Source organism: Gracilinanus agilis, chromosome 2 (assembly GCF_016433145.1).
Source record: "Gracilinanus agilis isolate LMUSP501 chromosome 2, AgileGrace, whole genome shotgun sequence".
Taxonomy (NCBI): domain Eukaryota; kingdom Metazoa; phylum Chordata; class Mammalia; order Didelphimorphia; family Didelphidae; genus Gracilinanus; species Gracilinanus agilis.
The window spans coordinates 353,322,141-353,333,853 of NC_058131.1; the positions used below are offsets into that span (position 1 = coordinate 353,322,141).

The following is an 11,713-nucleotide window of genomic DNA, read 5'->3' on the forward strand; positions in this document are numbered from 1 at the left end:
AAGCCAGAGATCCTGGGTTCAAATGTGGCCTCAAAAACTTCCTAGCTGGGTAGCCCTGGGCAAATCACTTAACCCCAGTTGCCTAGTCCTTACTGGCCCTTAGTGATCACCTAGTCCAGTGACCTCATTCTACAGGTGAGAAAACAGAGGCGCATAGACATGAAGTGATTTGCCCAAAGTGGCAACACGGATTTTGGACCCATGTCTTCTGACTCCAAGTCCAATCCCCAGGAACATGGGAGTGTGGGATTCCCTGAGGGACACTCACTCAGACCTAACCCCCTCCCTTATCCAGAGGTCAGATCCTGGGCTGCTGGCTCAGTTTTTCTTCGCTGATGAACGTGTGACACAAGTGGTAACCGAAATCATCTGCCTGGATGCCCGGGAGGACCCTCAGCACTACCTGGTTCTGCTGAGTCAGTTGCATGCCAGCCAGGTATGTTTCCCAATGTCAGCCAGGGCCCACTGTGCCATCTGTGCTTCCTTCTCCTCTATTCCAACCCCAGTCAGGCAAACCTTTTCCCCTAGTGGCCTGTGCCAAATGGCTTGGAGAGAGGAGAGACTAAAGGAAGAGAAACCAGCCAGGAGACCATGTCAAAAGTCTAGGAAAGAGATGATGAGGTCAAAGAGTATGGATAGTTTAGTCACTTTTTTAAAAGCAGAATTCCTAATTGGTCCAACCAATCTAGAAAGCAATTAGAAATTATTCTTTATGTATTTACGGTTTTAGTTTGGTGTTTTGGTTTTATATGAGTGTGCTCTTACAACAATGACCAATATGGAAATTACACTTTAGGGGCAGCTGGGTAGCATAGCCAATAGAGTGCCAGGCCTGGAGTTGGGAGGATCTGGGTCCAAATTTGGCCTCAGACACCTCCTATCTCTATGACTTTGGGCAAGTCACTTGACACACACACACTCTCCTTGCCTAGCCCTTACCACTCTTCTGATCAAAGGTAAGGATTTTTTAAAATTATGCTTTAAAATTATACCAAAGTATTCACAGTGGTACTTTTTTGTGGCAGCAAAGAATGGATAATAAAGTAGGTACCCACTGATTAGGGACTGCTCAAACAGATTGATACATAAATGTAATGGAATAATAATAAGTCACAAGAAATGATGAATTTGAAGAATTCAGAGAAGCATGAGAAGACTTATATGAAGGGACAGAGAAGAAACAAAGCAGAACCAAGAAAAACGATGAGTATGCCCATGTGAATTAGAAGGACCAATAAGAAACTGAATGAGGTCTAATTATAATAACCAGCTTAGCCCAGGAGAAGAGATAAGGGAGGAGATGTACTTCTTGGTTCAGAATATTGCATATACCATTCAGGCTGAGCTGATATATGGAATTGCTACTGGCAACTTTTTAGTCTTTGTTCCAAGGGATGTCTTCTTGAGTAGGGGAAGAGAAGAAGGAATATATTTGGAAATGAAGATGATATAAAAACAGAAGATGTCAAATTTTGGTAGTTGGATATAGGAGTTGAAGCAGAAAAAGAAAGTGTCAAAAGATGACTGGATAACAGGGCAGAGGGTAGCACCATGGACAGGAACAGGGAGCTTGATGGGAGGGTTGGGATGGGTGGATAGCAATTCAAGGAATGTTAGAGCTAGAAGGGAACTTAAAGGTCATTTAGTCTATTTTATAAGTGAGGAAACTGAGGCCTAAGAAGTGGAAGTGACTAGCCATGGTCATATAAATAGTAAGCAGGGGGCAGTTAGGTGGTTCAGGGGATTGAAAGCCAGACCCAGAGATGGGTATCCTGGGTCCAAATGGGGCTTCAGACAATTCCTAGCTGTGTGACCCTGGGCAAGTCACTTAACCCCAGTTGCCCAATCCTTACCACTCCACTGCCTTCAAACCAATATACAGTATTAACTCTAAGACTGATGGTAAATGTTAAAAAAAAAAAAAAAAAAAGAATCAATATTGTGAGTTGGTGCCAAGGCAGAAGAGTGGTGAGGATTAGGTAAACCAAGTTAAATGACTTGCCCAGACTTACACAGCTAGGAAGTGTCTGAGGCCAGATTTAAACCCAGGACCTCCATTTCTGGGCTTGGTTCTCTATCCACTGAGCCACCTAGCTGCCCTCCACAGTATTGACTCTAAGATGGATGGTAAGAGCTAAAAAATAAACAAACAAACAAACAAATAAATAAATAAGCGAATGGGTGAATGAAACAAACAAATAAATGAATAAGTAGTAAGTAGCCCAAGGTTGAGACCAGGTCTTCTGGCTCCCAGTCTAGGAATCTGTCTTCTCTACCTGTCAGCCTCAGACCCAGAGATTTAGATGTAGGTGAAGCATCCATTTGACTCTGGTGATAGTCATTCAAGTTTCCTTTTCTAACACTGGAGGGAAGTAGAGGGACTAAACAGAGGGATCAGGAGCACAGTGGAAGAAGGGAGGGAGCTGTGACTTTGGGTTTGGGATCCTAAGGCCTGAGGTCTCAAGAGGAAAGGCTGGGTTAGGGGAGGAAGCTATGATTGGACCCTTTGCCCCGTGCCCCAGGAGCGGCTACTGGAAGTGATGGAGCAGATAATGGAGGAGAACCTGTCTGGTGATCGAAGGCCTCGGGACTATGTGGCCAAGTTCCCAGAGGAGCTGTTGGGAGCAAGCCTGAGGGCCCATGTACTCTTCGCTGCTGAGGTTAGTGTCAGCTTCTGGTCACCCCAGGAATAGGGCTGAGGTCTCTGCTCCCCTTAGAGTTGGGAGGAGGTAGAGGAACTGCCCTTCAGCTCCTTCTCTCTCAAGCCCAGCAGAGGAGTTGGTCCTGGTACAGTTACTCTCAGTGGCTAAGAGGAGAGCTTCAGGGCTTGGATATTCTTCCTCCCTCCCCAGCTCATTGTTCTTTGATATGGCCCCAGCCCCACCCCAGGGATCTCTGAGCCATCCCAACCCTGCCTAGCACCCTATGTTCCTTCAGTGCTTGGTGGCTGGCTCCTTTGTGGACGTGGATGAGACTGCCCAGCAGCTTCTCCAGCCTCTAGCCCGGGACCTGTTGCTGAGCCTGGAGCAGGCTAGGGCTCTCCTCCGAGAGCAGAGTCTGGGCCGCCCTGGGCCCTGCTCCCAGGCTCTACGTTCTGCCCTGCTTCGTTTTGACCACCTCTTTGCTGACTTTGAGTTCAAGTAAGGCTAAGGATATGGAACAGACCTGGGGCAGGGAGATGTGGATGGAAAGCAAATACCTCTGGGTATTCTGTACTCTCAGCTTCTGAGATTCTACCTTCTGCCTTGATCTGAGAGAGCCTGTGGGACATGAGGGTGAGGGAAGATGGGGTCAGCGGCAGAGTAGGCTTCTGCCACTCTTCTCAACTCAGGAAAGCTAGAGGAGAATGTCTGTGACCATCACAGCTTCTTCCCTCCCAGCTACGTGGCAATGGTTGCCCCTGTGAAGTCCCCAGAGGAGCTCCAGCAGCAGCAGGATGTGGCTGTACTTTTCTGTGAGACGGTAGCCAGGTAAGTGTCCTTGTGGGAGCCAGGAGATGGTTGGGGATGGCTGAGGAGGAATCCCCTGGGGCTGGATCCCTACAGGGCAGGGGGTGGTCAGGTCAGACCATGCCTAGGACTCATCTGCTACCTATTTCTCAATCAGGGCCCTGAAACTTGGCTATCTCACCCAGGAGATGATTGACAGCTATGAGCCTACCCTCATGTTGACTATACCTCGACTGGCGATCATCAGGTGAGGGAAATCCAGCCTCAGAGATTTTCAGGGCCTCGTTGTAAGGGTAGGCTCTAGTCTAGGTCGAGGCCTCAGCTAATTTCTGGGAGATTAAGGAGAGGAAATAGAAGGGGGAGTTACATGTTCGTAGAATCTTGAGCTGGAAGGTACCTCAGAAGATAACCAGTTCTATCCCTTCTGCAAGCAAGAATCCTGTCATCGATCCTGGACAAGTCATTTTCTGCCTCTAGTCCTCAGTTTCTTCATCTGTAAAATGAGAGGTTTGGGCTAAAGATCCCTCCCTGAGGAGTGGCCATTTATCCCTGAAGCCTCAGGGAGGTCTCCATTATTGAAGAACCCTGAAATCATCACTTCCTGAGGCAACCCTTCCTACCTTTGAAAAGCAGTAATTCTTAGAAGGTTCTTCCTTTAATTGGGCTGAGATCTGCCACTCTGTCACGTGTGTCCCAAGTTTCTAGTTCTGCCAGCCAGAACAAGATACCCCATCAGAATCAGTGGGACCCACAAGAACAAGATTTCTCTTCTGTGTAATAATCTTCCAGCACATTCATCCCACCTAGACCCCCAGCTCTTCTCATCTTCAGGCTATACATCCCCATTTTCTTTCTTTCTTTAAAACTCTTACTTTCTGTTTTAGGATTAATACCATGTATTGGTTCCAAGGCAGAAGAGCAGTAAGGGCTAGGCATTGGGGGTCAGGTGATTTGTCCAGGGTCACACATCTAGGAAGTATATGAGGCCAGATTTGAACCCAGGACCTTCCATGTCTAGGTCTGTCTCTTAATCCATTGGACTACCTAGCTGCTTCCATCCCGATTTTCTTCAAGTGTCTCTCATATAAAAGGTCTAGATGATTTCCAAGTTCTCTTTCGGTTCTAATCTATGAAATAAGATGACATGGTTCCAATTTTCTTCTTATTTTGGGAGCTCTTTTCAGGGTTCAGTAAAGCTAGATACTACTTGATGACGTCTTTCCTGAAATGTGCCCATTAGAACTGGTCATAGTATTTCAAATGTGCTCATAACATAAATGTCCTCTTCCTCCCTGGTTCTGGACATTAGAGTAGGCAGCATTGGGCATTGGACAAAGGATCAGACCTGGAGTCAAGTCTTGACTTTACCACTTATTGTTTTACTTATCCTCCAGGGATCTCATTTTTCTCTACCACAAAAGGAAAGGGGTGGACTAGGTGATCTCTAAGGTCTCTTCCAGCACCAGTAGTCTATAATTTTATCATCAGTTGAGCCCAAGATTGAACTTTACTTTGGGGACTCATTGAGCTTGGTCCACTAAGACCTCAGGCTTTTGCTGTTTTGTTTTTTTATTTAATTGAACTTAATTTCCCCCAATTTATATGTAAAAACCATTTCCTACATTTTAAAAAGAATTTTAAGTCTCCAATTCTTCCCCTACCACCTCAATAAGATGGTAAGCAATATATTATAGATTTTACATGTACAATCATGTAAAACATTATGTCAAGCTCTTTAAAAAATAAACTGCTTTCTAGTCATCATAGTCTTCTTCCCCTGTCCCCATTCCCACCTCCCCATCTTTGCACAATAAAGATTTTTTAACCTAAGTTGAGGACTTCAGGGCCTGGATTTGAGATGAATATTGGGGTTAGAGACTGGGAAAGGCCTTAATCCATGTCCTGTACTCCACAGTGGTCTTCTCATCCACCCTGAGGGTCCCCTGAGCCTGAGCCCACCTGGTGCTACAGCCTATGTCTTCAGTCCCTTCCGAAGCCTCCTACAGAAAATCCAGTAAGCTTTGCGGGAAGGGAGATAGATAGATAGTTCCCATTGGTCTGGTTTGGGAAGGCCACCAGTTACTATGATGGATGGTGTGGGGTCTGGGGGGGACAGGCATGGATTCTAGGACAAATTTTGGCCCCTCTCCTTCTACAGAGCCCTATTGGTTGTTTTATCAGCTGATGAACTCTTCATACTTGAACGGAGCCTGTGTATGGCAGATGCCCCCTGGGAGCCCATGGATGATCCCAGACAAGAGAGCTTAGTACCTAGCACTTCTTGTCAGACTAGGGTCAGGGCCCCACAACATGCCCCACATATGCCCTTCAAGCAGGACCCAACTCCTGGCTGTCCAGGTCAGGGCATAGGAGCATCAGTGGAAAGGGTGGGGACCAAACAGCATCATGAGCCAGCTACCTCCTTTCTGTGGACTGACTCTGGACATGCACCCTGCCCGCTGCCATTAGAGGGTCCGGTGCCCTCTGAAGCTGGGTTCCCTGGCATTGTCCAGGACTTAGGAGTCCAGCATTCAAGGAAACAAGAATCCAGAAGACATGGTGCCCACCACCATATTGGACAACACCAGCCAGTGGCTGCCAGGTAAGCTTTCAGCCAGGAGCTGTGATTCTAATGGGAGAACAGGAGCCCTTGTCCATCCCTGCCCCATTACTCAGGATCTTGATTCTCCAGAGCCCAGCAAGGCCAGTCCCACTCAAGCAGGTCTCTGCTGCTCAGCCTTGATGTATGACTTAACAGAATTCTTATTTCAGTCTTCTTAGGAATCTTATTGGGTCAGAAGTTAGAAGACCTGGGTTCTGACCTTTCCCCTGTCTAGGCTTGTTTATTCCTCTGAATAGTGAAGGAGGATTTGGGGGGTCCTTTTTAGTTCTGAAATCTCAGAATTTTTTGAGACCCTCTGCTAAGTGTGATGATCCTTTCCTTTCTTACTCAATCCCTTGTTATCTCAACCCAAGAAGGTCTCATTTTGTCCGAGAAGTGGGGCACGGGCTTGTGGGAACTTTCTTCTCCCAGCAGCCCCCCTGCTGTCTTTGGGACAGGTGGCCTGCCTGAGCTTCTGTCTCTTCCTGGGACAGGTCCCTGCAGGCAGAGATGGGCAGGGCGCTTCGGGCCAGCTACCCCAGTCCTCAAAACATGCTCCACTCCCTCTTTGTCTGCATCTCAGGTAAGGGCATGTTGGTGTCTCTGCTGTGTGGGGCAGGGGAAAGAGTAAGGATAAGCTTAAGCCTGGGGTCTTTAACATGGACATGGTTGGGGGCTAGTCTGTCTGGGTCCACCTGTTCTGCGGGCTAGGTTGAAGGAAAACTGCTCTGGATCAGCACAGCTGATGGGAAAACAGGCTAAGACTAGGAGGGAAAGGGCTACTTCTTGGAGGAAGGCTGAATGGATCTCTACCAGTCTTCCCAGAGCCTGGCAGAATAAGGAAAGAACACTGCCTGGGATGGGGCACTGGCTGGGGAGAAGCCACTTGCTATACCTTTTGTCCATCAGGCGTAGCCGACCAGTTGCAGACCAACTTTGCTAGTGAACTTCGGGCTATCCTGCACATGGTGTTCCTGGTGGTGGTATCCAAGTCCGGGACAGGTGAGAGTCTCTCGATGGCTACCAAGAGGCATGGAAAAATTGCTGGGCTTGGAACCAGAAGATCTAGATTTAAATCCTGATTTTGTCACTTAATCGTCTATGTTACTTTAGACAAGTCACAACTTTTCCGGGTTTCAGTTCTTTCATCTGCTAAATAAGGGCTCTTAGGATCATAGTTTAAAGGAGGAAGGGACCTTTGAAGCCCCTCTTACAGAGGAAGACTTTACAGCCTTAAATAACTTGCCAAGATTCCCATAGCTTATAAGTAACAACTGGATTTGAATTTGGGTCTTCCTGATTCCAAATCCAATGTTTTATCCAATACAAAGTCCACGCTGTCACCAACCACCGAAGATGAACTCTAGGGTGCTTTTTGTCCTTTAAGTCAATGACCCTGTCCTGTTGCTGTTGTCCACGCCCCACATAGCAGGATTTCCTGGGCCAGCTGAGAGGAGGTTCCCTACAAGAGCTATGGCTACACTAGGGAGCTTATCTGCAGTCAGGATCCGGGGTTTAAATACTAGTGGAACAAGCAAAAAAGAAAAGAAATTTATTCTTTAGGGCAGCTAGGTAGCTCCGTGGAGAGATAGCCAGGCCTAGAGACTTTGGAAGTCCTGTGTTCAAATCTGGCCTCAGACACTTCCTGGCAGGGTAACCCTAGGCGGTTCATTAGTATTGATTCTAAGATGGAAAGTAAGGGTTTTGGGGTGGGGGGAATGGGGAGAACTGTATCTGGACTCCATCATCCTAGCATTGTACTTATCTCTATATCCTCTCATTCCCTGCGACCCCAACAAAGAGGAAGAAGCAGAGGAAGGAGGCTGTAGACTGGCTGCTCCTCTGGCAGATTGCACCCTGTGTGTTGAATATGGCCGAGAAGGTGAGTTGGGTCCAAGTAGAACCTTGGGGAATTTTAGTGGGCTCCTCTTGGGTAATGACACATACATTTAGCTTTAACTGCTCTTATATTAGAGATGCAGTTGTCAAAGGCGTTATACCTACCCATTGCTGTCCCCATGCCCACCCCCCAGCCTATGGTGTCCATAGCAAAAGGCTCCCCGCCAAATGCATACCTTTGATTGCCTCACAGAACCTCCTGCCTGGGTCCCAGATCAGGCCTGTCTCCACTGCACTGCCTGTCAGACTCCCTTCAGCTTCACTCGCCGAAGGCATCACTGCCGGAGCTGTGGGAAGGTAGAGGACTGCCCTTGGCTTGGATGGTGGAGGGTCAGGACAAGTAGAGGAGAAAGAACACAGAAGGGAACCTGCTGGGGAGGTGGAGAGACAGATGACTGCTGTGTTTCTAGGGTGGTCCTTTCTAGTGCTGGGGAATGGGGGCAGCAGCAGTGAGGTTAGGCCCTTCTGCGGCTGCTGAAGCTCACCTCTCTGGGGTAAGAGTGGAGGAGATGGTGAGCTCTTCCTCCTTTGTCCTCTAGATCTTCTGTTCACGATGCTCATCCAGATCAGTGCCTCTGCCTTGGTTTGGCTACATGAAGCCTGTGCGGGTGTGTGCCCACTGCTATGCTGCCCATGTCATTCCAGGCTGCTCCTGACATCTCTGCCCCAGGCATGCATGAGTCTTGGCCAGCTGTTGGAACTGCTTCCGCCTGTGTCCAGGCTCTGTGCTGGGGATTAGGGGGGCCTGGCTGCCCTTGGGACAGTCATCCGGGGTGCTGAATCGAACTCAGGGTGGAGAGATTGAACTCGAGTCTGCAGGGGAGAACTTCCCTGCTGTCCCCTCCCAGGTGAGGGGTGACTCTTGGGCCCTTGGACTGTGGATCTGGGGTACTCCTCCTCCCAATCTTGAAAATTCTCAGGGGTGCTGCTCTCACACAAGCTGCGTGTAAGTGACCGAGAAAGGGCAGAGGTTAGGGTGTGCCCATCCTGTCTCCTTTCCTTCCTTCCTCCTGGGACCTCTTAGAATAGACTGGCCCTACTTTTCAGCCCTCTCCTCTCTTTCACTGCCTTTCCAGGCCTGTAGTCTGGGTCTGGCCTGAAGGGGGACCCTGGGGAGTACGGCCAGGTGTTTGTATATGTATATATAAGGTGTCAGTGGTGGGGTGGAGAGCCCAAGAGCACTCTTATTGAGGCCAGTCTGGGCTTGTGAATAGCTGATCTAACCCATCTGTTCCTGCCTGTCCGGTGGGGTAAGGGGTGAGCACCGGAGTTATGGTTCCTATTGTTCACAAGTATATTTCTGTTTAATTAAAGACAGATTCTTCTAAATGGTCTTTAGCTCTCCTGTGGCCCAGCTGGCAATGGGAGACAGATGAGATAAAAGGGAAGGAAAATGGGGTTTGTTCAAGGGCTTTTACTCATAGTTGCCAACCGGTTCCTTGGAGTGCATGGAAGACTGAAAGCAGCCAAGTGGGGATCTGTAGAATACTGGGGGTGGGGGGAAGGTAGTTGAGGATAAAACCAAGGGGCCAATAATCCCTGATTTTTGTCCTGTGCCTGATAATAAGGATAGCTGGATCTGGAGTCAGGAAGACTTGGGTTCAAATCTAACCTCAGATACTTCCTAGCCGTGTGACCCAGGGCAAGTCACTTAGCCCTATTTGCCTCAGTTTGCTCATGTGTAAAATAAGGTGGAGAAGGAAATGACCAACCACTCTAGTATCTTTGGCAAGAAAATGCCAGATGGGGTCATGAAAAGTCAGACAACTGAAAATAATTGAATACCACTTGGTGATGATGACAGTAGAGGAGAGATTTCCATGTTATGTCCTTCATTGATGCTTCATTTTGGAGTAGAGGGCAGGTAGGTGGTTTAGTGGAATCATGGAAGATCTGAGTTCAAATCCTGCCCCAGACCCTTACTAACTGTGAACCTGGTCAAGTCTGCTCTAGGACTCAGTTTCTTTATCTGTAAAATGAGATTTGGATCTGATAGCCTTGAAAGTCACCTAGCTCCAAATCTTTGATCCTTGATTCTTTTTAAGGTCTAGCATGAACTTAAAAAAAACAACAACATGATGCCTTATGTTCTTACAGCAAATTTATTTCCAAATATACTGTTCCTTGCCCCCTCCCGCAATGAGATCCTTTCCTTGTAACAAAAAAACAAAACAAAACAAAAAAAAACACTTGAAACCAACAGACTCAGACATCCAACCTTACATCACATGCAATATTCCACACCCCCAACTTCCTCACCTTTCCACCAAAAGGAAGGAGGAACATTTCCCCATCTCTCCAAGGGCAAAATGAGTCATGATAATTACACAATGTTGGGCTCTGCCTGATTCTTTTTGTTCCCCTTATTCTAGTCTCGGTGTCTATTGTTTTTCTGGTTTCGCATGCTTCTCTCTGCCTCTGTTCACAAATTTTCTACATGTTTTTCTGGATTCCTCACTTTTGTCATTTGTTATGATGCAATAATATTCTATTACATTCATATGCCACAATTTGTTTACATATTCCCCTGATTGGTGGACACCTATTTTCTGACCCTTGATTTAAAAAAAAAAAGGTTGGGGGTAGTTGGCTCAGTGAATAGAAAGGCAGGCCTTTCTATTGATGAGAGGTCCTGGGTTCAAAATCTGATCTCTGGCTGTGTGACCCTTAACTCCAATTGCCTGGCTTTTATGGATCTTTTTGCCTGAAACAATACTTTGTATGGATTCTAAGTCAGAAGAAGGTAAGGGTTTTCAGGTACATAAATAAAATGTTAAAATTTTTAAAAATGTTTTAGTTGTGCCTTTTATTGTTTGCATTAGTCATTTCCAGGTATATCATTCTTCCACCTTTACAGCCTTCCTTTATGACAAAGAAAAAGTTAAGCAATAACACAGTGACCATCTAGGAAGTAGTAATAGTAACTTCCTCCTTGCTGTCATCCTGGCCCATAATTTCAGTGTCACCTTGACTCCTCCCTCTCACCCACAACTAATCCGTTAGCTTCCAAATCTTATTTTTTACCTTTACAGCATTCTTGAGTTCTTTTTTTTCTCCACTCACATAGCTCCACTCTAGTTCAGGCCCTCAAGATCTCTTTTCTGAGTTATTATCCTAGAATCCTGATTGGTTTCCTTGTCTCAGGCCTTTCTTCAATCCAGTTCCATTCTCTGAATTGTGAATTCCCTGAAGCATAGATCTGAGCATGTTACTCCCCTGTGCAAGTCATTCCACTGGCTCCCTTTTACCTCCCTGATCAAGTTTAGAAGTTCCTCTGTTTAGAACTTTAAAAGCCCCTCACAGATAGGCCTTTCTGGGCCTTCACTAGCTCTGTGAAGGAGACAAATAGACTCTCTGGCTGTTCCTTATACACAGTATTCCATCTTCCATTTTTCTACTTCTGGGAATTCTTTGTCTCTTTTAAAGCTTAAACACCACCTCCCTTCCGTTCTTGCCTTTCCTGTTCTCTACCCACTTCCAACCCCCATATTCTAGAACCTTTTCCTCCAATTATCTTTTTTCTTCTCTCTCTCACTCTCTCCCTATTACCCCTTCTGTCTCAGTAACAATTCTAATGGCCAAAAGGGCTAGGCAATTGGGGTTAAGTGTCTTGCCCAGGGTCACACAACTGGAAAGCGTCTGAAGTCAAATTTGAATCCAGGTCTTTTACCTCCAGCCCTGGATCTCTATCCACCGTGCAACTTAGCTGCACCAAATTATCTTGTTATTTTTTTTAATATCGCCTTTCCCCAGTACCATGTAA

The 11,713-nt window shown here is 46.8% G+C and overlaps 2 protein-coding genes across 2 annotated transcripts; both read left to right on the top strand.

The window, feature by feature from the left end:
* The first annotated feature begins 235 nt into the window (after positions 1 to 235).
* On the top strand, positions 236 to 5,918 carry LOC123233769 (lateral signaling target protein 2 homolog). The gene is made up of 8 exons (XM_044659821.1): positions 236 to 436; positions 2,523 to 2,660; positions 2,938 to 3,140; positions 3,381 to 3,470; positions 3,607 to 3,696; positions 5,365 to 5,463; positions 5,608 to 5,716; positions 5,820 to 5,918. The coding sequence occupies exons 1-8, from the start codon at positions 236 to 238 to the stop codon at positions 5,916 to 5,918; spliced, it is 1,029 nt and encodes a 342-aa protein (XP_044515756.1).
* Positions 5,919 to 6,603: 685 nt separating this feature from the next.
* LOC123233770 (lateral signaling target protein 2 homolog) lies at positions 6,604 to 8,606 on the top strand. Its single transcript, XM_044659822.1, has 5 exons — positions 6,604 to 6,634; positions 6,961 to 7,053; positions 7,853 to 7,933; positions 8,144 to 8,247; positions 8,490 to 8,606. The coding sequence occupies exons 1-5, from the start codon at positions 6,604 to 6,606 to the stop codon at positions 8,604 to 8,606; spliced, it is 426 nt and encodes a 141-aa protein (XP_044515757.1).
* Positions 8,607 to 11,713: the final 3,107 nt, after the last annotated feature.